Source organism: Nannobrachium achirus (assembly GCF_963921795.1).
Source record: "Nannobrachium achirus genome assembly, chromosome: 9".
Lineage (NCBI taxonomy): Eukaryota > Metazoa > Chordata > Actinopteri > Myctophiformes > Myctophidae > Nannobrachium > Nannobrachium achirus.
The window spans coordinates 31,199,152-31,226,040 of NC_137818.1; the positions used below are offsets into that span (position 1 = coordinate 31,199,152).

General features: G+C 42.5%; 2 protein-coding genes across 2 annotated transcripts; both read left to right on the plus strand.

Annotated features, from left to right (window-relative positions):
* Positions 1-689: 689 nt before the first annotated feature.
* LOC308291640 (rho GTPase-activating protein 4-like) lies at positions 690-18,267 on the plus strand. The gene is made up of 22 exons (XM_080733700.1): positions 690-822; positions 2,893-2,979; positions 3,267-3,438; positions 3,942-4,104; positions 5,623-5,685; positions 5,928-6,056; positions 7,246-7,374; positions 8,323-8,544; positions 8,863-8,964; positions 9,690-9,869; positions 10,433-10,517; positions 10,726-10,753; positions 10,896-10,977; positions 11,158-11,218; positions 11,330-11,407; positions 11,625-11,753; positions 11,990-12,095; positions 12,862-13,089; positions 13,439-13,494; positions 16,540-16,789; positions 16,908-16,950; positions 17,139-18,267. Exons 2-22 carry the CDS (start codon positions 2,913-2,915, stop codon positions 17,259-17,261), a joined length of 2,496 nt encoding a protein of 831 aa, XP_080589826.1. The 5' UTR covers positions 690-822; positions 2,893-2,912; the 3' UTR covers positions 17,262-18,267.
* A 666-nt stretch (positions 18,268-18,933) lies between these two features.
* Positions 18,934-25,588, plus strand: ssr4 (signal sequence receptor, delta). Its single transcript, XM_080733448.1, has 6 exons — positions 18,934-19,052; positions 19,317-19,435; positions 19,557-19,631; positions 22,094-22,183; positions 22,302-22,367; positions 24,371-25,588. Exons 1-6 carry the CDS (start codon positions 19,004-19,006, stop codon positions 24,473-24,475), a joined length of 504 nt encoding a protein of 167 aa, XP_080589574.1. The 5' UTR covers positions 18,934-19,003; the 3' UTR covers positions 24,476-25,588.
* Positions 25,589-26,889: the final 1,301 nt, after the last annotated feature.

Consider the following 26,889-nt stretch of genomic DNA (forward strand, 5'->3'; position numbering starts at 1 on the left):
CAAGTTGACAACACAAAGAATTGAACTGAATAAATATCATGGAGGCTTTATTTGACCATTGAAACATATGTCAGGGACAGGGTGCCCAACAATGTAGTTAATGTAGACTGCAATTTTGGGCAAGTCGTAGTTATGTTTTTTCAAAACAAAAATGAATAAACGCGTTCCAACACCATGCGTTGTAAGCTTGTAGACCATTTTCCCCAAAACATTTTGATGCCCTTGTGTGACGAAGTTTAAAAGCAGAGTTGACGTATAATGTTTAAAATATTTTGCTTATCAATTAAATGAAAATGTAAGAAAATAATTGAATTGCAGCCCTATAGTCATAATGTCTCCCATAGATGTGAAAAGACCAAGACAACCTTTCACTTTCTTTCTTAATGTTAAATGGAGGAAGTGGAAAGTGAGAGCAGAGAGCGGCTATTACGGCATGCAAGACAAGCTGAGTCGGTTCAAACTTGGGTCCTTGCAATTCACAAGGAGGTCACTCAGACATTCACTCACCACTCTTGCACAAGGCACTATGTATCAAAGTCTATGTGTCAGAGAGTGAGATCAAATGGTGACAGATAGAGGGAGTGTGTGTGTGTGTGTGTGTGTGTGTGTGTGTGTGTGTGTGTGTGTGTGCTCGTGTGTGCGTGCCTGCGTGCGTGAGAGAGAGAGGGAGACACAGACAGAGGAAGATGGTGAGTTCCACCCACATCTATCCGTGTCCAATGTGAGGGGGAGGTGAAACCATTCAGGGCTTACACTGGCTGGCATTACAGAATCTCATTGTGGAGAAGAAACCAGAGGAGTAGGGTTCTCTTCAGACTTCAGGTAAGACTTTCAATTTGGTTTTGAACTGAATTATATATATAATGATATACTGTATATTGAATTATATTGTTCTCAGTGACTGGCCAGGCTTCTTGTTTTGTTTTTCTCTCCATCCAATAGCCATCTTGTGAGAGTTTTCACATGTTCATAGTTAGGTTTTATTGACTGGTAAGTTGTAACATAGGCTTCTTTTCACAAATGTTTCTCATCTTGATCTCAGCATCTGTAGCCTGAGGTTTTATTGAAAACTTAAAGTGTTGTGTTACATCAGTAACCAGATGAACAGATACATCCGAGGAAAGACGAGCATCTGCATCAGTGTGACATATTGTTGCTGATGGTGATGACAACCTCCCATGCTGGAGGGGGTGATTCAGCAGTGACCACATAGAGAAGGAATGGAGGGACTGATGGAAAGTGGGTGACAAATAGCGGAAAAATTACACATTTACTCCCCTGTACAGCAAAGTACGTAATTTGGGTGTTGTTGCAATGCTATGGGGCTATGTACTGTAGGCCTACATGTACAGTTCATTGGTGAAGCTGGTTTAATTTTATTGGGAAACGTGGGAGAACAAATGGTGCATTGTCAAGTCAACATTTTCGTTTCAAAAGAAAGGGGAAGTAAAGTGTGTGTGTGTGAGTGAGAGAACGGGAGAGGGAGGGAGAGAACGGAGAATGTGTCATGGATGAATGCAAAAGGTTTACATCCACTTTGCTCAGTAAGGAAACACCCCTGGCTTCCCCTTTCCATAGTGCACTAAAGCTCTCCTCAGCATAGAGCTAAGTGAAAAACAAATGACACAAAGCGACATAGTTGCTAATCTTCCCTTCATCACAGGCCTTGTTAAATGATCATGTGTTTTGGCTGCCCCTCAGGCATCACACACACAGGCACACTGGGCTCCCAGCCAAAAGCTGTTGCATAAAAAGACTTCTGTTTTCTCTCCCGTTTCTACTTGATGAGTTTGTGGCTCCCTTCTCAAATTAAACAGGAAGAAAGGAGATCGGATCATCCAATCATAACCCCAGTACTTCACCCAGTTCAAAGTACTCTGTTGACCCGATACTACTTCCCTTGCTGTTACATTTAGATTCACATGCTATAAAACAAATAATAACTAGAAAGGTGCAATTCTGGGAAGTTGTAAGTGTGGTTGCACTGACATGAGTTGCGAGTAATCCACTCTGTCTTACCATTTATAGTATACAGTATATTGTGATGTCAAGTGAAACATGACCAAAAGCTTAACTTTTCTGTTGTGCAAAGCTTAACAAAAAGCAGGTTCACTTTGCTGGCAAAGAACAATAGTGTGTTGCCTATTGCAACCACACTAATTATATAATAAATTAATGAAGAACAAATAAATATAGAGTCACAAATTAACCCTGAAATTGTGGATTCACATTTGAGCTTGCCTATTCAGATAAACTATTCAAGTGATTTCCTTTTTTATTTATCCCAATGAAATGGTTCCTGTCAGAGTCGGCGACCAACACCATTACATGACCAAAATCACCTATAATCTTCAATGCAAACGATCCCCTCAGTCCGGGTTGTGCGCCCTTGTGGTGCTGCCGCCCCTATTTTTAGGGCAGCTGAAATGTTGCTTGTGCTATTTTTGCCCCCTCATGAACGTCTTGCATCAGAGAGCCATGCAGCAGGCAACACATGCCAACTCGTGTCTCTAGTTGTGTTCCAATCAGCAGAGCAGGAGCGCAGAGGAAGGCCACGATTCAGGAGATGTGTTACAGTAAGGCTCTATTTTCACTCAGACAGGAAGAAACCAGCGTGTGTATATTAGAAGGGGAATGAGAAAGTGTGTCAAGTGAAGTAGCCGGTGGACACGATTGGGTCCATCAACGGAGTACATAGACCATGAGAGTTCTACCAGGCTTTGTTCAGGGGAGTAAGATCAAAATAGCCCCACACCCCCCATGTGTGTACACGTGCACTCATACACACACACCAGGAACCAAAACAAACTCACTCTGTGAAGGAGGGAGGCGCGACAAGGACTTGATACTTTGAACGAGATAAGGACACTCACGCTTGCTTCTCTTTTACAGAATTCCACCCTGGAACAACAATGACTTCCCATGTGAAGCTGAGGAAGGAGAGGAGTGGACTGGTGGACTATGACATGCAAATCAAAGGTAAATGAAAAACATTAATAGTAATGACTGTAATGTATAATAACAATAAAGCAACATTATATTATTCATGCCGTATATGAATATACAGTGATATACGTAATACAGGTTACGTATACATAATATATGTCTATATCTATAGCCTACTGTATATTTTAACAAGCAATCAGGTCAGAACGTGTTCTTTGTATACATGAATTCTATAATGAGTTACACTCTCCTCTTTGTGTCTGATTTGTCTGTCTCTCGCTGTGTCTGACTGTCTCTCTCTCATTCTCTCTGTCATTCAGAGGTACGTCTGCAGCTGGTAGACCAGCTGAAGGTGTTGGACATCCAGCTAGAGCAGAAGAGCCAGCAGCTGCTGGACCTCACTGACTACCTGCGACGGCGGGGGGAGATCGAGGGAGAGTACGCCCGCTCCCTGGACAAACTGTCCGAAAGGTTCTCCGCCAAGATCAAGAGGTGGGTATAGTAGCTGATGGGGTTATGCTGTAGGTGATAGTTATCTTTGCTAGGTGAATCACTCTTTAAAGTGATTGTATTGTGTGTTGCTTGCTTGCTGACAATAACTGATTCTCTTGTGACGCATTGTGATTAAGACCTGGAATGCAAATCTGTGTCACTTGTGTCATCTGTGAACCACTTTAACCATTATTTTATGCTTTTTACTATTTTTGAAAGATCTTAAAAATGTGTGCAAATCTTTGAATGTATACATTTTTAAAGCAGACATTTGTAATGCAAATCCTTCTTTCTCTTGATCCCTGGAACAGAATATTTTAAGATGCGGGTCTGGTTTCAAATACATATAATTCTAGGGGATCCTTGACATGAAAGGTTTGAGCACCACTGATATAGAAACATAGGTTTTTCAGAAAACCATTAGGATTTAGAAGACATCTTTAGGTATTTTTTCTGGCCTATGGCTTTTATTAAGTTGTCCCCTTTCTTTCTTTGGGCCACAGGAAGGACCCTGGCGGTCACTCTGTGGCTCAGGTCTGGCTGACCCTGTTGACCCAGACTCGTCAGGATAGTCGGGAGCACGGCGGGCTGAGTGAGAGCTACAGTAACCTTCTCATCCAGCCGCTCACACACTGCCTGGAGTACACACAGCGTCTGGCCAGGAAGGTATACTGCTACTGACACAAGCACCGAAGCCACTCATGAATGTCCATTAAACCTCTTGATCCATAGCTTCCCGATTCTGGAGGCGAACATTCGATTGGCTATTTTCGTCAAAGAGATTTGGTATAGAGGAAAATACCGGTACTAGCGGACCTGGTATAGATCCCTGGGGGACTCTACCAATACAAATGGATAAATTAACACTGAGGATTGTACTGTATAACATTTTATTATACGACAGGTAGTTCTGACAAAGCAATCTGATTGGTTGTAATAGCTCTCTACCAGTGATGATAATGAGCATTATGGTGCAGGTCTCATCCATAGACTGTATAAAAGATATGGACAAAGCGAAGCCATTAGTTTCTATGCAGCGCAAATGACACAATATGGGTCCTTGGCATGGGTGTTGCCATCATAGATTCTAATGCAAACAGAGGAGGCTATTGGCTGCCAACGGTCACGTGCAACCGCAGGGATACATGGGAGAATGTGGTCGGAGCCTCCCGAAATACAACACACGAAGAAGAACACAGCCGGCTGGTATCAGTTTAGTTGGCCACGTCCCCCGCAACTTTATCATCAATTTTTACATAAATGGGACCTTATTTTCACAAAACGCATATCATCGTGATTGAAAGGCAATTTTTTTTAGCGATAGTAACCATAAAGTATTCATGAAAATGTTAATTAAGGTTAGAACACGAAAGGGGAAAATTATGGGATCCAATGGAGAACAATTCTTTTTGCAACCGGCCAGGGGGAAAACAGCGCATCATAGGAGGTTTTAGTTCCGTATTGGGCTCATTTTAAATCGGCAGAACTCTCCCCCTGGTCTCATCAAACAAAGAAATCAGCTGTGCCGGTCATGCCGGGCTCCCTCTCCCAACACTATGTTAGGCGGTTACGTACGCTAGCAGTTTTCATGTGAAGTTCAGGGACATAGTAGCTAAAAGTGGCATTAAAAAATTCAAAATGTCTATAGAATATCTTAATTACAATGAAATTAAGTTGACACGTTTTTTTTTATGGGTAACTGTTGTGCAATATTACACTTGAGGGTTTGTGTTATCATGATTATCTGCACTTCTGCGCTGCCTACGGAACTCGCTGAATACACAACCTCTCGTGTAATATTGCTTAATTGTACAGCGGGGTGAAACACTGCATCACTTCAAAGTAATTTACCAGGGTGGTCTTTGGTTCAAATTGGTCTCATTTTGGGGTGATGCCGAATGGTTAGTGCACATACCACGTGCTCTCCAGTCCCTTTTCGATTCCCAGCTGCCCCGGGCCATTTGCTGCGTGTCATCCCCCTACTGTTTAGCTGTCACTCTACCCTGTATACCTGTCCTATCAAAGACTCAGAAAAAGCCCCCAACAATAGCACAAAAAGGTTTCACAGCTTGGTTTCTGTCCCTTATGCAACTCTCGACCTCACCAGTGTTACCACAGTCTTTCACTGTATCCTTATCTCACTCGTCCTTTGTTGTTTGGTCTTTCCTGTATGTATGTTTACAGAGTAAAGATGTCTGCAGCCAGTTACAGGATGGACTACTGAAGGTCACCACAGAACTACAGACCGTACGTGGGAAATGAATTACCCAAAACATCTTAATAAGCACTTTTAAAAAAAGAATTACAACATGTGGGTGTATGCATACCGTACATAATGTGTGTGGGTGTGTGCGCGTGTGCGTGTGTGCGTGTGTCTGTGTGTGTGTGTGTGTGTGTGTGTGTGTGTGTGTGTGTGTGTGTGTGTGTGTGTGTGTGTGTGTGTGCGTGCGTGCGTGCGTGCGTGCGTGCGTGTGTGCGTGCGTGTGCAGGGCTGGAGGACATACTACCAGTACCACTCGGAGTATATGAGTGCAGAAGGGAAGCTGAAGGAGGCAGAAAAGATGGAAGAAAAACAGAAGCAGAGTGCCGCCAAGAAAGTGGAAAAACTAATAGGAAAAGTAAACAAAACCACCTTTACTATGACAAATAACGGACGCACACACGTCACATAATATGTGCAAATAATGGACACACAAAACCACTTCTCTCTGTAGCTAAAGGATGTTCGTCATCCTTACCTTTGTGACCACAATGCAGAGAGAAAAGCTTAAAAGTCATCTGTAGAAGGAAATACTAGCGGACCTACCGGTATGTTGACCCTGTCAACTAAGTATATAGGGTTCATTCATTAAACGTCTCTGCCTTTATTCAAGAATGGAACAACTCTTGAAGTGAATGCTCACTGTTGCAGTGAATTCCCTCTCTTTCTCTCTCTCTCTCTCTCTCTCTCTACCAGTCTCTCCGCGTAACTAGTTTCATAATTGCTAACATTCTACATTGAAAGTGAAACCTTTTAGGCCTTAACTATTATTGTGGCATATTTCTGTTATTATACCAAGTGACACTTCAGCTGATGTGGTTACTGTACTACACAGACCCCTCGTTTCCGGTTCACACCGGAAAAGAAAGCTCTGCTTCATGCAACAGAACAGGTATAAATTGGGCGTTTCCTCTCCTTTCTCGAAATCATATTTAGTCTCTCCATTTCATATTCGCCATCTCTCTCTCGTGTCCACTTATTGTGTCATGAGATCTATAACATAATAAGAGTCCCCTTTAGTTGCTATGGGCTATTTGCCACTGTTCATTTGCACATAATGTGACATGTGTCCTCTGCATTTAACCCATCCTAACTAAAGCCCACACAACACAAATGATTCGCCATGCAACCACACAGTTGCATGCAACTACCCCCAATGGCGGTTGCAAGGAGTTGCAACCTTTGTCGTTTGGGCTTTAGAGCGGTGGGGAACTGCCTCTCTCTCTCTCTCTCTCTATCTCTCTCTCTATCTCTCTCTCTCTCTCTCTCACTGATCGAAATCTGGTCTGTCATCACACACTGTCATTAAACATTGCCTAACCATTCCCCACCCCACAGACGGCCATAAACACACACACACACACACACACACACACACACACACACACACACACACACACACACACACACACACACACACACACACACACACACACACACACACACACACACACACTTTATTCAGCTTTATATAGAGCTATTAGTGCTACATGCATGTGTGTGTTTTCCTTCCATGACTCACTCTTGGTGACCATGTACCATGACAGAGACAGGGGAAGGTCCAGGAGATCCGTCTGAAATGCACCAAGGCCCGTAATGAGTACCTCCTCAACCTGGCAGCAGCCAACGCTTCCATGAACAAGTACTACGTCCAAGACATCTCCAGTATCATAGACGTGAGTCACTCAGCTCCACAGCCTCACACACAGCCTTAATATACCCTTACACATCAAAGTCCTGCTTCAATTTAAAGTCATTCTGTGTAACTTTCTAAATTTCACATTATATAATCTTTAATTACATACTGTGTAAATTGTTTGAATTTAACCCAAAGTTATTTTTGATATAATCTCTAACTGGAATATTCTTCCCCAAAAAACATTCTACAGACAAGTGTTGAGAACTTCTACACTATTTTAGTAACGCACTCATGTAGTACTGGAAATGTATACTGTTCCTGTCAACGTAGTTGTTACTTTCCAAGTAAGAATTCTTGCCGTATTCTTCTTGCAGCATTCTTTTTGAGTTGGTATTTCCGTAGCTTTGTTTCGAGTTCTGGTTATTGCAGTTCTAAAAGACCTAGACAGATGCTGTAATGACAACGGAGCTATGTACAGAGGTATACTCAAATGAATGTTATACAATATGACTTTAATATAACATTTGATGTCCTCAGTCCTCAATGTAAAGTTCTGTGTTCATTTAAATCTTAGAGTGTGCAAATGTAACCCTTTAAACATATACCTCAGTATGAAGGTCTCACACAGTGTCTCTTGAGGTTGAGGGGAACTCAAGTTGTACACAGGGGCATCCTTGGGGGTCTCAGCAGGGGATGGCAATTGCCACCCCACTACTTTCACATTTAACCTAAACATTCAGGTATTTTATTCAGATTTCCTCCACCTCAGCATTAGCTTTTAGAACTCTTATAGACACTTGTTTTCTTTCCTGCCGCCCTATTTTACACTTGTCATTACAGGCAAATATATATATTCTTAGCTAAAATAGCCGATCTCCAAGCATCGCGAGATCAACTATTTATTAAATTGGCCTTAAGTGGTCACTTTTTGGCCACCCTCTAGTTTTGAATGAAATGACGCCTCTGGTTGTACTGTATGCTTCAGTGTGCAGACGTGGGTTACCACCTCACCCTGGGCCGTGTGATGAGGGCCTACCTGTCCAGCCAGTGTCGGGCTCAACAGAACCTGGACACGGGTCTGCAGCAGCTCCGAGGGACGGTGAACGGGCTGGATGAGAAGCAGGACAGAGACCACCTGCTGCAGGCCCACAACAACATATTTTGCCTGCCTCTACGGTTCCCCTACCTGCCTCACGATGGTGACCAGGTACAACATGTGTGTGTGTGTGTGTGTGTGTGTGTGTGTGTGTGTACTGCACGCATGTCTCGGTCTGTGTCCCTGTGTAGATGTATGTGGGAATACTTCTGCATGTGTGTACAACATGCGTGTGTATGTCTGTCTGTGTGTGTGTACTGTATGTGTATGATGTGTTTCTGTGTGTGTGTGTGTGTGTGTGTGTGTGTGTGTGTGTGTGTGTGTGTGTGTGTGTGTGTGCGTGCGTGCGCGCGCGTGCGTGCGTGCGTGCATGCAAATATGTGCGCATACTATGTACTGTATTCCCTCTCACCACTTCCTTGCGTTCAGGTGTCAGAGGTGAGTGCAGAGTGTGAGATGAGGAGTGACCTGGAGAAGCGATACGAACAGATCCAGACCAGACTGACTGCAGTCAGCCAGGAAACAGAAGAGGTACATCTGATCTCACTGCTATCTCACTGCAATCCCCCTAAAGCAGTGGTTCTCAAACATCTTCATGTCAAGGACCACCGGAATTGGTACTGTATTTGGCCACAAACCCCTATTGAGAACCACTGTTCTAAAGCCACTAAATTTCCACCATGGGGTGGCTGTGGCTCAGGAGGTAGAGCCTGTCGTCCAATGATCCGTGGGTTGGCGGTTTGAATCCCGGTTCCTCCTGTCCACATGTTGAGGTGTCCTTGGGCAAGACACTGAACCCCACATTGCCTCCACTGCGTCGGTCGGTGTTAGCTTGCCACCATTGGTTATGTGAATGTGGGAAGTGAGGACGCTGGCATCAACTGTTCGCTGCTTCACTTCCCAATGTTTGAATGAATGGACCATTGTAAAGCGCTTTGAGCACTTGGAAAAGCACTATAAAATGCTATCCATTATTACATTTCATGTATTGTATGTGCAAATAGACACAAATACACCCCAAGGAGTGGAATTATTAATAGTAGTTTCTCAACCTCACTCCTTGGGACCAAGAAAAGATCAGTTTGTATTCCATCTGACGAGTTGGGGAATAATTTGGACTTGGGACAGAAAACTTCCAATATTTTGATTCTGCATGACTTGAGTCGAGAGTGACACTCAAGGATCCATCCTTTTTTCCATGCATGATGGTCCAGTTCTATTTGTTTCTCACCACCCTCTCTCCTGCTGTAACCCAGGCTCATAAAGGCTTGCTGACAGGTCGCGCTTTCCTGTTGGAAAGCATCTGTGATGATGACCTGGAGCCCAGTGGAGCCAGCAGCTCAGCTCAGGAAGGCAGTAGTGAGAACCTTGCCAGTAGGCCAAGTGTTGCTCAACGGAGAGCCAATCTACAAGAAGCAGAACAAATCTACGTTACTGTGAGTCCACACAGTAGTACTTACCCTCAAAGATTATTATCTGGTGGTAATGTACTGGTGGGGTTCTCAACCCAAATTGACATGTATTTAGCTGTGGACCCCCATTTGAAAAGCTTTTATGCCAGGGACTCCTGTAAGAGAAGATATGTTAACATTTTTGTAAAGAAAATAGCAAATATACATGTGCACAACGCATCGTGATTCTTTATGAACTTGTAGATTGTCTATTTCTAAAAAACTGAAAAATAAAATAGTGTTAACTATATAGTGTTACTTTAAACTGTATAAACTAATATTTCCGGGGACCCTCTGGAACACCTTCAAGGACTGGCGGTCCCCTGGTCCCACTTTGAGAAAAAGTGTTTGGGCTAAGTGACTAATAGTGGTGATGACACAAGCCATAGGGGGCAATGTGTCTGTCCCATGATAACAATGACTTTGAAGTACAATGTACACAAGTCATGCACCTGTACACTCGCTCTTTTATATTTAATTCCATAATACAAATATTGACTATATTATATAATAATAATAATGATGACTTTGAAATGCTTCTTTTGCAGGGAGTAAAAGAGTACCTGGTAGACAGCTCTCTGGTTTCCAAACTACAAGCCAAACATGACTTGCTTAAAGTGGCTGTGGAAAAAGGTACCAAACACTTCTGCAATTCTTACATGCTGTAGTGTAGTATTACAGCAAGGCAGAAACACTGAACCACATTGTTCAGCTTGACTTTCACTAGTAAACTGTTGTTCCTTTTCTAAACCAAAGCAGTGTATCACCTTTACCCTGTTGTTTCCCTTTATTTGCCAGTTAACAGCTGTCAGATAATTTTTCTCATCTTTCTTCTTCCTAGCTGTAGTAACAAAGGAGCGTAAACCCAGGTAAAGCTGAATGTGATTATGTGGAGAGCATTTAGAGCCAACCACATCAAACCACAAAACACATTTAATTTTTTTTAAAGAGATAAAATAACCTACATTATGTGTTGGAAAATGACTGGTATACTACTGTATCGCCCTGCAGAGTCACCTCAAAGTCTTTGAAAAGGACTCACTCCAGTTCCACGCCAGTACTTTTCAGTGGGGACATGCTGTCCTTCTTAAAGGTAACTAATACTAACACAATTAATCATACATTATCAGTGTTTGGACAATTGAAAGTACATGTAATTGTACTTTCAATTGGATACGGACAAGCTGTGCCGGTTCTGACAGTAAACTGCGACCTACGGTCACAATTATATTTCTTTATAAGTACTTAATATCAACTTTCTCTCTTCAATTAGGCATCTGGACAACAAATTCCATTGGTTGTGGAGAGCTGTATTCGATTCATCAACCTCAATGGTGAGTCACTGACAACGGTGATACAGTGTGGTCAGTGCTGTATCTCAATAACTTGTGTCATACATGTATTATTTTAAATTGGTTAATATGCCCATCCATCCATATTTTTAGGTCTTCACCACGAGGGGATCTTCAGGGTGCCAGGGTCCCAATCAGACGTCAACAGCCTAAGGGATGCCTTTGAGCGAGGTGTGTGTGTGTGTGTGTGTGTGTGTGTGTGTGTGTGTGTGTGTGTGTGTGTGTGTGCGTGCGCGTGCGTGCGTGCGTGCGTGCGTTCATGCTTGCGTGCGTGTGTGCGTGCATGTGCGTGTGTGTGTTTTGAGCTTACAGAATCAACCCAAGTATAAGTGCCCTTTCTGAAGAGCATAAATAATGTGTGACAGTGTGTTGTGGGCTTCTCCTACAGGAGAGGACCCGTTGGCTGAGAGCAGTTTTTCCCTGGATTCTGTGGCTGGAGTGTTGAAGCTTTATTTCAGAAGCTTGGAGAACCCATTATTCCCTATTGACAGCACCAGCCAGCTCCTGGAACATTCCCGTAAGGCTTAATAAATGTATACCCTACTGTACATGACTGTGTCTTAAATGCATCATGTATAATGATGTACTTTCAAGTTTATATTTTTAAGATGTAATGTTTTACATAAATATTCATCAAAGCATAAATTAGCCATTCGTCTGTATGTGCATGTGGGTGCATGTCCTGACCTATAGAGTTTTCAATAGCAGCTTGTATCTCTTAATTTATCTCCCTTCTGTGTTTTCCTTTCACAGACATAGATGACAAGGCTGAGAGAGCAGCTCATCTCAAAACGATCATATCATCCTACCCTGAGCCTCTGACTGTTGTACTGAGATACCTGTTTGCATTCCTCCATCAGTGAGTGATGTAACACGTGGTCAGCACCTTACAAATCATTTACAATTCATTTAATATTGGCATTTGAATATTTTTGAAAAGCCTTTAAATGGACTCAAATGTTAAAGTGAACTTGGAACCTTTTACTTAAAAGGACACTATCACAATTGTCTATATATTGCTATTACTAATGTTCCATTAGAAGTCATAAAACGAACAGAGTAGTTTTCCATGTGTCTGTGAAATGTCGCCGAAGTTGTGATGCCAGGCCGATGCCTTTGAAATACATCATGGGAAATGTAGGAGCGCAGATCAACAATGTGATAGTGTCCCATGTAATATACAGTATATTTGATGAGTTGGCTCTTTTCCACACGTCTGCTGCAATAAGAGTTCCATGCAGCTTTGAATTACAGTTTCTCTTCTCTCTCTGAATCTCTCTGCTCTGCACTTCCTCTATCTTTTTCAGTGGTGAATCTCCTTATTTCCATCGTCCCTCCCAGGGTTATTATAGTTAACTAAAACTAACAAAATACCTAAACTAGAATTAAAAAAAACATTCGAGCAGATCCACAAGATCACAATTCGTCACATCGCGATGCCTTGTGAACAGTTTGTCTGAGCCATTTTTTTAATCGTTCCCCTGACTAACCCATATTACAATAAAAAATCTAATAAAAACTCAACTAAAGCTAACCTCTTTCACAAAATATATACTAAACTAACCTAGCATTGAAGTAATTTTCTTTCAAACTATAATAACCGTGGTACCTCCATCTGCCCCCAGTGTGTCCCAGTACAGTGATGAGAACATGATGCAGCCTTTCAACCTGGCCGTGTGTTTTGGCCCCAGTCTGGTACGAGGGGCCCTCGATGACGACATGGTCACCCTGCAGGCTCAGATCAATAACTTGGTCAAGAACCTAATCCTCCAACATGAAAGCATCTTCCCCAGTCAGGCCGAGGTACAGGGACCCGTTTATGAGAAATGTATGACACAGGAACTTGATGACGGGTGAGATAAGATGCATACAGTACACCTGCACCTGCAGTACACCTGCATATACCCATATAACACATTTGTATAAACATAGAGAGACTTCATTGTAAAGATTGATCCCGTGTGTGTGTGTGTGTGTGTGTGTGTGTGTGTGTGTGTGTGTGTGTGTGTGTGTGTGTGTGTGTGTGTGTGTGTGTGTGTGTGTGTGTGTCTGTGTGTGTGTGTGTGTGTGTGTGTGTGTGTGTGTGTGTGTGTGTGTGCGTGTGTGTGTGTGTGTGTGTGTGTGTGTGTGTGTGTGTGTGTAATATAACAATTATTTATTTTAGTTTCTTGTTTTATTATTGTTTCTATATAATGTTTTCAGTGATGCAATCACAGAGGAGGGAGATGGAGAGGCAGAAAACACACACAGTAAAGATGGTACGAATAAATCATGCTGTGCATAATTAGCCTCATAGGATAAATGCATAAGTCATTTTTTATGATTTTTGGATAATAAGAAAAAACACATTTTCTAGCAAGTATGTAAGAGTTTTTAATGCAGATTTTTAAAATAGCTTCCTGAGGGGTTAACACAATGTTTTTACAAAAAGATAAACATGACAGTGATTCCATAACAAAAAAAAGTGACTTAGGCCATTTTCAAGAAAATAATGTTGTGACTTAGGCATTTTTTAATACATGTCTTACAAACACTAGGCATCGTTTTGCTTGCCTAAACATGACAAAAATAGAAAAGTTGTGAAGAAAACAAGAACACAACATCAAGATAACATCCTGAACATCTTTGATTAGATATGCGGTCACATCAGCCTAACACCAGCCTAACTTTAACCAAACCTCAACCACTCAGGTGCTGTGTTTACACTGTCTGTGAGGGCCCCTAGTAGTCTGTGAGGGCCCACTAGAAGTCTCCGAGGGCCCCTAGTAGTCTGTGAGGGCCCACTAGAAGTCTGTGAGGGCCCCTAGTAGTCTGTGAGGGCCCACTAGAAGTCTGTGAGTGCCCCTAGTAGTCTGTGAGGCCCCACTAGAAGTCTGTGAGGGCCCCTAGTAGTCTGTGAGAGCCCACTAGAAGTCTGTGAGGGATCCTAGTAGTCTTTGAGGGCCCCTAGTAGTCTTTGAGGGCAACTAGTAGTCTGTGAGGGCCCACTAGAAGTCTGTGAGGGCCCCTAGTAGTCTGTGAGGGCCCACTAGAAGTCTGTGAGTGCCCCTAGTAGTCTGTGAGGGCCCACTAGAAGTCTGTGAGGGCCCCTAGTAGTCTGTGAGAGCCCTCTAGAAGTCTGTGAGGGATCCTAGTAGTCTTTGAGGGCCCCTAGTAGTCTTTCAGGGCAACTAGTAGTCTGTGAGGGCCCACTAGAAGTCTGTGAGGGCCCCTAGTAGTCTGTGAGGGCCCCTAGTAGTCTGTGAGGGCCCACTAGAAATCTGTGAGGGCCAACTAGAAGTCTGTGGGGCCCCTAGTAGTCTGTGAGGGCAACTAGTAGTCTGTGAGGGCCCACTAGAAGTCTGTGAGGGCCCCTAGTAGTCTGTGAGGGCCCACTAGAAGTCTGTGAGTGCCCCTAGTAGTCTGTGAGGGCCCACTAGAAGTCTGTGAGGGCCCCTAGTAGTCTGTGAGAGCCCACTAGAAGTCTGTGAGGGATCCTAGTAGTCTTTGAGGGCCCCTAGTAGTCTTTGAGGGCAACTAGTAGTCTGTGAGGGCCCACTAGAAGTCTTTGAGGGCCCCTAGTAGTCTGTGAGGGCCCCTAGTAGTCTGTGAGGGCCCACTAGAAATCTGTGAGGGCCAACTAGAAGTCTGTGGGGCCCCTAGTAGTCTGTGAGGGCAACTAGTAGTCTGTGAGGGCCCACTAGAAGTCTGTGAGGGAACCTAGTAGTCTTTGAGGGCAACTAGTAGTCTGTTAGGGCTCACTAGAAGTCTTTGAGGGCCCCTAGTAGTCTTTGAGGGCAACTAGTAGTCTGTGAGGGCCCACTAGAAGTCTGTGAGGGCCCCTAGTAGTCTGTGAGGGCCCCTAGTAGTCTGTGAGGGTCCCTAGTAGTCTGTGAGGGCAACTAGTAGTCTGTGAGGGCCCACTAGAAGTCTGTGAGGGCCCCTAGTAGTCTGTGAGGGCCCCTAGTAGTCTGTGAGGGCCAACTAGAAGTCTGTGAGGGCCCCTAGTAGTCTGTGTGGGCCAACTAGAAGTCTGTGAGGGCCCCTAGTAGTCTGTGAGGGCAACTAGTAGTCTGTGAGGGCCCACTAGAAGTCTGTGAGTGCCCCTAGTAGTCTGTGAGGGCCCACTAGAAGTCTGTGAGGGCCCCTAGTAGTCTTTGAGGGCAACTAGTAGTCTGTGAGGGCCCACTAGAAGTCTGTGAGGGCCCCTAGTAGTCTGTGAGGGCCCCTAGTAGTCTGTGAGGGCCTACTAGAAGTCTGTGAGGGCCCACTAGAAGTCTGTGAGGGCCCACTAGAAGTCTGCGGGGCCCCTAGTAGTCTGTGAGGGCCCCTAGTAGTCTGTGAGGGAACCTAGTAGTCTTTGAGGGCAAATAGTAGTCTGAGAGGGCCCACTAGAAGTCTGTGAGGGCCCCTAGTAGTCTTTGAGGGCAACTAGTAGTCTGTGAGGGCCCACTAGAAGTCTGTGAGGGCCCCTAGTAGTCTGTGAGGGCCCACTAGAAGTCTGTGAGGGCCAACTAGAAGTCTATGAGGGCCCCTAGTAGTCTGTGAGGGCAACTAGTAGTCTGTGAGGGCCCACTAGAAGACTGTGAGGGCCCCTAGTAGTCTGTGAGGGCCCCTAGTAGTCTGTGAGGGCCTACTAGAAGTCTGTAAGGGCCCCTAATAGTCTGTGAGGGCCAACTAGAAGTCTGTGGGCCGCTAGAAGTCTGTGAGGGCCCCTAGTAGTCTAACAGCATTACAAAACATTAGCTGCCTAACATTAGCCTAGCTAGCTAGCTAGCAATAAGTAATGCAATAAGTAATGCAATAAGTAATGTGAGATAGCAATTTCTGTGCCATTTTCTTTGAAGCTAGGCCTACACTAAATCAAAGCAATATACATTTTCTTACCAGATTAATCAAAGGAAAGAGCTAAAACTGTGCACTTGTGTTGAACTGACTGTGGGAGCTTTGCTGTGTACATGCAATGTAAAAATGCTCAAGTCACACAAAGTGACTTAGGCGGCAACGTAAAAATGCTCAAGTCACACAAAGTGACTTAGGCGGCAACGTAAAAATGCTCAAATCACACAAAGTGACTTAGGCAGATCATCATTTTTGAAGATAGTGAGCTTTGTGATTGGCTGAGGACATAGGCGCTAAGCCAGGGCGATGCAGCAGCCCCAGGAGAGCACCTGTAGGCAGAAATCTCAATTTCGCCAAAAAATGACTTAGGCATTTATCCTATGAGGCTAACTACTGAAGCACCGACAGTTCACAAATCGGGTGTTTCAGAAGAGTAAAAAAAAGGTTTTTAAATATACAGTATATCGTCCTATGTGCTACAGATTTGGAAACAGAAACCTTGGCTGACCAAAACACCATCAGCTCATTTCCAGCCCCGACACAACGTAAAGATGAGCGACCTCTTGCCAATAACAGGGCTTCCCCGGACCAGAGCAACTCTAGAGTCATCTCACCAGGGACCAACGTTGCTCCATTTGGAAAGTTCATGCTAAAGCCCTCCGTGGCTTCACAGGGCAAGCCACCACGTGCCCAGTCCCCCCATGCCCAGTCCCCTAGCATCCTATGGAGAGAGTAAGTTCCACATGAGCCAGATTACACAGTTCATCAACTGACTTGTTGTGGTCAGTAGAGACACAGTATGGATTTTTAACACAGTATTTCTTTTTATCTCCACCTATTGTCTTCAAAGGGCCCAGGACCTCTCCCCGTCTGAGGTTATCACTGTTGACAAGGTCTGGCTCTTTCACATTGAGTTTAAAATTACTTTTCTCATAATGACTGTCCACAGAACATTGTTGCTATTATCAAACTCAGTGAGCGAATCGTAATTAGAGGATCAGTGGATGTGGGCAGTCCAGGGAAGACACAGAGCCTTGTATCTTTCCTCTCCATCTTCAATGTGCTTTGTTTCATCTCACAGGAGGTCTGTCGCCAGATGAACTCTGTCTTCAAGGAGATGCTCTCTAAAAAAGCACAACAAGATAACTCCTCTTCTCCCTCCTTTACGCCTTCCTTGAGGAAAGGGAAGCGCAGGGCTGTTTAGAGCAGCAGAACAACTGGATCGGAAGGGAGGACTGGGTGGAATGGATCATATCGTCGCTGTCGGGTGGAAACCTTGAACCTGTGCTCCAAAGTAGTATTTTGTCACAAGCTTTACTACAATGGTTAAATAGCCTTTTTTATAAAACCCACAGACTGACACCACTTTCAACCGGTGTCCCTATTTTGGGCTTGTCATTAATATAATAATCATCTTTATTGTCCCCGAAGGGATATTTGTCTTCACAAGTCTGTTAGATAAATATGGAGAAACAAGTTGTCTGTCGCACAGTGACGATATATAAAAGAGGAAAAGGATTTGAATGTATGTGCACTAGTGTCAGCATCTGTTGGCAGTTTGATCTCTAGAAGGCTGAGAGCACTGACCCACAATCACCTCCCTGAACATGTCTGTTCAGACAGCCGCTTTGTGAGCCATTTTGGTTGGACAAGAGTTCATTCATACTGAGAAGCCTTTTGTTAGTGTGTTGTACAATGTACAGCATGTCGACAGTGCAATATGTGCCTAAACAGTAGGCTAGCAAGAGGCTATGGATCTATGTTTTTTATACATTTACAGATTTTGTATTCGTGCAATTATTTGACATGCACTGGAGTGTTATTATATTAGGTTGTATATAGCCTATTGTGTTCAACTTGATCCTGTGTGTCCCTCCCTTCATGTGAGCTAGCACTGTTTGTTAATCAGTGCAGACAGACCAATTTTAATCAGTGGCAGTGCCACTCGCAAATTAATGTGCAATGCTCATTGGACCTTGAAATGCCCTCATTATACACACTGCTATGTCCACCTCCCACACCACACAAACCTATACACTGGTGGCACACACACACACACACACACACACACACACACACACACACACACACACAGAGGGCAAACTGTGAATTTGGTAGTTTTTCACCTTCATGGAGATCTTTTATTTAAATGTATTTTCCACACTAATTGTTCTGTACAGCTTTACATCAAATAAACCATCCTGGTTGACACAATGAAACAGTGTTTTAAAGTATTTTGAAATACATAAGAGACTTTTAAATGTCATGGCAATACATTCAAATATTTCAAGTAAGTAGGCCTATGTAGGCCTTATGAATGTTTGTAAATAATAAAATAAAAAAAAATGGGAATGTGTAAAATGACAAATGTACTAATATTAATTCAAATTATTTTATACATAAAAGGTGTAGAGGCTATATAGGCTACAAGTAGACAATATAATCCAAATAAGTAGGCATTTTTATTATTTTCTGATGACGTGTCAAGAAAGACGACCCTAGTCTAATTTACTCTCCGTCGCACTACGGTGCAGCGCGTGGAAAATAGCAGATCTGTAAGCTCACACCGCGACGCGGAAGCGATACGTTCTGAGCTTAAAGATCTGCTGTTTTCCGCCCTGCCTTCCCAGAGTGCTTTGCGATAACCTCGCATCGCCAGGCGTTCCGCAGCACCCGTGGGAAGCCTGGTTTCTATTACGAATCAACCAGTGGGATCCGGTCTAGAATCCGCCTACTGTATCCGGTTATTTACACGCACACATACATGCAATAAACGTTTCCGTATCCAGTATAGACCAAAACCGGATCAGCAACTTGCAAAGCAGTGTAGCTTTGCGTCACCACGGTACGTACACGTCATTTCAGCGCACCGGTGGTCAGAAAGCTGAGGTGGACTTCACTTCTTTCCCCAGAACCTCTGGAACTACAACACCTCAGCCCGTCAAGATGATCAGAATAGCCGCTTTCCTCGCTCTGCTGGTGTGCGCCTGTTCGGGTGAGTCAGTGCAGCAGATGTACATACATGCTGTTTTGTGTTTCGTGTTGTATTTTAATCTTTAAACCATGTCTTACGATGCTTGCTACACAATTTTAGCTAACCATACCCCCCTGCCCCACACACTTCAGCTTCCATGCATCTGCGTGGCGTTAAAGTATTAGGGAAACGCGTATCATTTACATTTTTAGTGAGTTCGCAATGCAAGCTTGTGAAATGTATATTTAATATCTAGGCCTATTATTATTATTTCCTCCTGTACAGCGGAAAGCTGCACAGACCCAGTGATCACTCCATCGGCCTACACTACGTCTGACGCTGTCATCTCCTCTGAATCCGTGTTCATTGTGGAGCTGAGCCTGGCGTGTGCCAACGGCGCACAGGTGATGATCGTTGTTTGAACACTACCGACACGTATTAACATTTTAAGGTGACATTTCTTTAAACAATGTCCCTGAAGTTGCTGAATGACTAACGGGTGCACTACTTACTCGTTTTCACCAGAGTGTGGCGCTGTATGCTGATGTCAACGGAAGGCAGTTCCCAGTGACAAGAGGCCAAGATGTTGGCAAATACCAGGTATGAGGCTGGTTGGTTTTGATTGATTGATTGAATCAGGTACAGGACAGTACAGTTCACTGATGCAGTTCACTGGTCAACTAAAAGGATAAAGACCACAAGAAAGCTTTGGGGCTTGTTTAAATTGGGGTCCCTTTCTTCTCAATTCATACAAAATTAAATGTCATACAAATAAAACCAGTGCTATGCAAACAATATCATCATAAGACAGTAGGAAAATTAAATAAAAGATAACAGTAAAAAGGTTACAGAGGATAGGCTTTGTCTTTTTTACCAGTCTCGACTCGAGTTGCAGCTCCCTGTAAGTGACTTCTGGGTGGTTTTAAAGGGGGTTAGGGTTACACATTCATGTAGAAAATATTGACCGCAACAAATAGTGGCTGCTGGGGAAGCTGGACGACAGGTAGCTGCAAAATTGCAACACTCTATTTTTTTGAATATGTTTAATGTAGGGTTGCAATACCTCCCATTGGCAACCAATGCATCCCAATAGTTTTTTGCTATCTGATTGCATTAAATGCCATCAAACTCGTCAACATTGCGGCTATATGGAAAGCTTGAATTATCCGCTTTCTATCTGCAAAGTGTCTGTTTCATAAAAATCCACCATAGACATGTGAATTACTTTCTGTCAATAAATCCAAGCAGAAGTGTTGAACTTTGGTTGCACTCGTCTTCAATAACCAATGTCCCGCTGCCTCCTGCATTATGTGCAATTTAGAACCAGGTGGTACACAGGACCGTTGAGTGATTTCCCACGAGGGCTCCCAAAGAGCACTTCCAAACTCCAACACTTTAATCACCTGAACGGAATTTCTTGACAGAAAGTAGTTCATAACATGTCTACGGTGGGTTTTTACGAAACGAACACTTTGCAGATAGAGGATAATTCAAGCTTTCCATATAGCTGCAATGTTGGGGAGTTTGACAACGTTTAATAAAATCGGATAGCAAAAAAAATGTTTTGATGCAATTGCTGCCAACAACCCTAGATTCTACATATATAAAAAAAAATCTAGTGTTTAAATTTGCAGCTAGACGACGGGCATTTCTGCCTAAATAGACCCCATGAACAGTCGTTTGGGATCAATATGAGGAGGAAAATTTGCCTAGATTATTTATTATTGTTATTTAGTCCAGAGTCTGGGTTGGACGTAATTTGTGGAGCTGCCTCTGGTGTTGTGATTGTGAACATCCTTGACGTTTTGGAAGTATTTTGTCAGATACATGGGTATCTTAAGGGCCGTTTATAGTTCTGTACGTGAGTTTTTGTGTACGTTTGGGGTGAGAGACTAAGTGCGTTTTTATTCCATACATGCATAGTTGCATATGGCGCCAGCCTGTTCAGTGTTTTCTGAGTTCAAGAACTCTTCAACCACTAGATGGCATAAACCTGTTGCTAAGTTATAACTTATAAGGCAGAGCTCAATGCTTGAATCTAAAACTTTTGTACTTTTACTCAAGTAAATCTAGAATACCAGACTTTTACTTGTAACAGAGTATTTCCACATTGCAGTATTGATACTTTTAATTAAGTAAAGGATTTGATTACTTTTTCCACCACTACAATATCCTCCATTTCCATCCAAAAATGACCAAATTCCCGGTAAAATAAGCGATTTCTACCCGATCAGTTTTGTAAGTAATCACATGTCTGTTGGCTTGTGTATTATGTAAATCTCAAAGAAAGATGGTTTAACAATGTTATTTTGTGCAAAATATGAGCATTGCATTGTTTTGTGGTGTTGAAGAAAAACATCACTTCCTCCTCTCTTTACGGAGAAGGAGTGAAGAGGGCAGAGGAAGTGCGGTGCTGTATCTAGGAACCCTGACACAGGAAAACACGCATAGAGAAGATATGTATCTGGTCAAGGTGCTGCTAGCAGCCAGCTTTATCACAAGATTGTGGTATAAAAGTGACCCCCCAACTCGTGAGCAGTGGCTGTGCATTGTGGAGGAAATATATGTGATGAAAGATTTACCCATAAACTTAGGCTACAGGAAGAAACATTCCTTGAGAAATGGGGAAAAATGGTCTGCATTCAAAACCCAACAGGATAACTCCACGGATAATGGACCTTGATATGGACTGAAATGTGTAACTTGAAATGATGTAATAATGTTAACCCTGCACTGTATGAATATGCGACAATCTGCAAATAAATACATTTTAATAAAAAAGTTATTTTGGTGGGGTCTGATAGAGTTATAGTGGTCCTTGAAATTTCAAAGTTTGAGAACCACCGGTATTGGTAATTGTATAGCAAGACGTGAAGTCCACATACCAGCTCTGACAGTGTGATTAAAACCATTTCCGGTTCCACAATGTTGAATCCGGTTCCACCGATTCATCCGGTTCCGGATCCCAACCCTACTTGTATGGCTCTCTATGGTCCTCTAATGACAATGTATGTTGCATTGTTCGCTTACAATGTATACTTTACCTTTCTACTTTTTTTCAGGTGTCTTGGAGCCTTCCTCACAAACAGGCCAGCTCTGGAACTTATCAGGTCAAGTTCTATGACGAGGAATCTTACAGCGTGCTGCGCAAGGTGAGTTTCGATCACAAGTGTACAGAGATTGTACTAATTGTGAAAGCTACAATATGCTTCTCCCTCTTTTATGGAATGACAGGTTGTATTGATTTGTATGTTGTGTTATGTGTTCCAGGCCCAGAGAAACAATGAGGATGTAGCATCCATCCAGCCTCTCTTCTCCGTCAACGTGGATCACAGGGTGAGTCTGATTAGACACACATGAGCAGGCTGGATTGAAATTCAGTATGTGATGCTAATGTTCGTTCATCTCAAGTTGGCTCAACACACATGATTATACTTACCAACACTCCTGAATTTAGGAAGTGACTGCAGAATTTCTGCCCTTTCTCTAGCCGCAATTAACTTAGATGCTAAAATGCTATCTGGCATCTAGAGTTGATACCAAGCCCATTCATTGAAACCGACAAGTCCTATCTGATTGTATTTAACAACTGTACGGAAAGCTTGGGTTAATCTCTTTGAATCGGTCAAGACTTCATAAAAATCCACCGTAGACATGTTATGAGCTACTTTCTGTCAATAAATGGAACACTCATTTTCAATAACGCAACGTCCTAATGCCTCCTACATATTTCAAAACAGGTGGTACGCACTGTTGAGTGATTTCAAATGAGCGTTTCCAAACTCGAACACTTAATAATCACCTGCATGGAATTTGACAGAAAGTAGGTCACCGTCCTCCTAACTCATAGTCATAACATGTCTACTGTGGATTTTTATGAAACAAAAACTTGACAGATACAAAAACGACAACCCACACTTTCCATACATCTGCAATGTTGACAGACTCGACAGGGAACTCCACAATGTGAAGCACAGTTCTTTATATTAGGGCTGCCACCTCGTAGTCAGTTAATCGTTTTTTGTTATAATTTTCTTTTTGCACCATGCACATCTCTGGTAAACTCTAGATATAACCCTTTAATTCTGACAGCATATAACATTCAAAAGCCAGCCCAGTAGTTATTGTGAAATTAACATTAAAATGTTCGCTTCTCAACCACACCAAGCTGAAAAGGCTGGTCTCTGCATGATTGTTTGCAGCAAACACAATTTCACAGATTTATCAATGATGATCAACTATGACTTGATTTAGTTGAGGCAGGGCTGATGATTCATTATTTTCCTATTATTTGGGACACATCATCATCATGCTTTATCGCTGTGCATAGATGGCACCTTGTCATAATTGAGAATTTATCTCAAAGTTGCTTCACAATATTGAAAATGGAAACATTTGACACTTACTGCACTGATAGGAAAACAACTAAACATAACTGATAATTCACTTTATTCAATTTATAGATGTACAGTACTGACGTGTAATTACAGTAATGCACTTCACCCAAGGTCACCCAAAAATGGGACATACAGTAATTGATAGAAAATAAGTAATTTTTTGGGTGAACTCCTCTTAAAGGCAAATAAAAGTTGGAGGCCAAGAATAAGGTTAAACTGCAATAGGTGGATGGTATCCTGAACAACTTTGAATAAACAGTGTTTATTCACTGGTTCTTGATTCTGTTTCTTATGTGACGCATGATCTGGCAGTGGCACTGGCAGTAATGCAATTGTCAACTTGTCCTCCTATTTTCAGTGGAACATTGTTTTATGCTTTAATTTGGAAAGAAGCGGAAATGTGATTTATTAACAGTTCAGGTAGAATTTGAGGCTGTGAAAATATCAATACAGTTTTACACATAAATAAACAAAAAAACAAAGACGCATGGTTTTAGCATAAACCTCCACACAAAATTGTCCATAAACCTCCGCACAAAATTGGCCTATCTTTGGATAAAACGAGCAATTAAAACGTTCACAAGCCATTGAGTAAAGCTCTATGGATTTGGTCACCGAGATTTAAGACATAAATCATCTTAAGATCAAATGCCATGAATTTAACCTGGAGTAACTATAGGCTGTGGTTTGAACCCTTCTTTGGAAGAGGGAAAGTGCCCAATTAGTGTCATTTACATGTTAAAGATAATGATACCTCCTGTAAATGTTGAAGGTGGTAAGTTAGTTCGTAGTCATGCAGTGGTAATTAGTTTCCCCAACAAGTTTTCTTCTTAGACTTTCTACTTTCTTTTTGTTCAAGACATTGCACTTTAAACTTAGTTTCTATTAATTTGCATTTTGCGGGGGTGTATTGATCTTGGTGTCTTTTCTATTTAACCACAGGGTGCCTGGAATGGCCCATGGGTGTCGACTGAGGTTCTGGCTGCACTCATTGGTATTCTGTTCTACTATCTGGCTTTCAGCGCTAAGAGCACCATCCAGGCATAAAAGGATCCCCCAGTAATTTCTTAAACCACTGGATCTTTAAAGACTGCATTCTGGTGTGACATATCTGCCAGTCTATCATCTGTAATATTGTGGCAGATCTATTTAATTTGGCCACCAACTCTGTTATCAGATGAGGAGCCAGAGCAAACAATCTTTGTAATTTTTTTATTCAAGCAGACTGTGTCTGTATGCTGTCAGTCTTGTCAATTTACAGATTCATTTTGGATATTTCGTCTGTTTTATGTTTTTTTTGTACAAATCTGAACAATATACAGCAACAATCCTGTAATCTTAACAGTGAATAAAGAAACGGATGTTCATGTCCTAATAGCTATGTATGGTATGGACCTGCACTAATAAATGTCTGTAGGAAGGAACATGCAGACGTCAGCTTTCTCCATGCTCTTCAGTCTTCACTGTGGGTGATGGATTGGGATTTTCGCAGATACAGTGAACATCACTAGCAGGAGATCTCCGCCTCTGTTTATGACATTGTAATGCAGGGGCCTTCAACAGGGAGTCCGGGGCCCCCGAGGGGTCTACAAGCCACCAAGAGCTTGTAGATCGGCTATTTTTGGCAAATAGGTTTGGTGTAGAGGTAAAAAAAAAAGAGCAGAACAAGTACAGAGTGAAAGGTCAAGTTAACAAAAAACACGAATCCAACAAAGACAATGCTGTCAAACAAGTCTATGAATATATCTCTATCGATGAAAATCTGCATCACACATTTATACACTGTTTTTTGATTGATTATTTTATTAGACAAAAATGGAGAACAGTACAAGTATAGTCAATACAATTGAAATGTAGTACAGTACAAGTACAGTTGAACACCCTGCCTAAAAGGAACATCCAAATAAGACCTTTTATTTATCTTTTTTACATTGGAAGCCCTCTGTATTTAATTCATGGACATGTAGAGGGGGTCCCTGCTTCATCTTTCTCTCGGCTAAGGGGTCCCTGGCCTGAAAACGTTGAAGACCCCTGTTGTAATGTTTAGTGATCATCACAAATGTGACTGCACTGGCTGGCCTGGATAGGCCTAACATTGTTATAGCAGCATGCTCTGCCAAGCGACACGGTGAACTGAATAAATGGTCTGTTTTTCTTCCACTGTTGTGTTTTGGCTTTGTGAGAGAATCCAGCAACAGACTGGTCTCTTCCATAAATTCTTCTTGTTCCAAGGCAGAGAGGAAGGTTAACGAGCCGTCCATCCATAGCAACACATTCTTTGCACGCTTTTTGGGGGACTTCGGTAAATGATTGATCAGATCCACTGACCTCGGGATCCAAATGCATGATTTACTTTTGTATATTTGATCTACTTAAGAATGGTTTTAGAGAATATTATTTCTTAAAATGGCAAAATAATGTTTTTGTTACTCTTACCAATTTTGACTGGTTTGTCTTTGGGGGAAATAAGCCATGACGATTGAGGGCCATCATATTTGGGGAAAACATTTGACTAATGCTAGACAAAATGTTATGTTAATAATTCTTTGTTTCTGGCCTATCTGGGAGCACTTAATATACTTCCTACAGTGTTGTGTATTTGTGATGACTGGCAGCAAAGATGAACATAGGAGCTGCAGCTTTGCTGTTGCTGTAAACATGATCACATGGGTTAACTTTAAGATCTGACTGGACCATTAGTGGAGATAGGGTGCTATTTTTGTCTTTAGTGGAAGGGAAAAGCTCCCCCACTGGTATGCCTAGATGTCAAAGGAGGGGTACACACATGACTCAGGAGTCAGGAGCTCACAAGCAGCAAAATGTTGTCCTCATGCACTGCAGTAACCCCCAAAAAGTGTTGAATTTGTCTAGTATAAAGGCACTGCAGCATCTTGGATCGTAATATTCTGATTTGCTGCAGTGCCGCCAAATGCACACAATGTGGCAGCTCACTGCTGCTTTTGTAGTATCACAGAGGCTTTGCATCACTGTCTTTCTCTCTCCCCCCCTCTCTTTTTTTCTTGATGGCCAGTGATATCATTCATTTTGTGAAGCGAGATTATAAAGGGCTATTATAATGATGTATCGTCGGCCTGTCGTACAGTAACATAAATCTGTTATGAATGCAATGTCACAAATTGAATAATAACCATATGGGCCTCTGTTACACAGCCCTTCATTGCAGTTTATTTTTATCACTTTAATAGGCAAAGGGGCTTGATCTTCGTTGTTGCAAAGATTTAAACTTAGCATTTCTATTTATGTCGTTGGGCTGAACCAGTGGTGGCATAAAGACTAAAGAGCACATTTGGCACCTCAATGGTGTACCATAGAGTCGCATACTGTAACTGCAACCTCTTACTGCCTCCCATGGGATTCATGTAAACTTTGTTCCAACTATGTGTAACATGATACACGCACATATACAGTACACAACATAATGTACACGTGAAGTTTCTCAT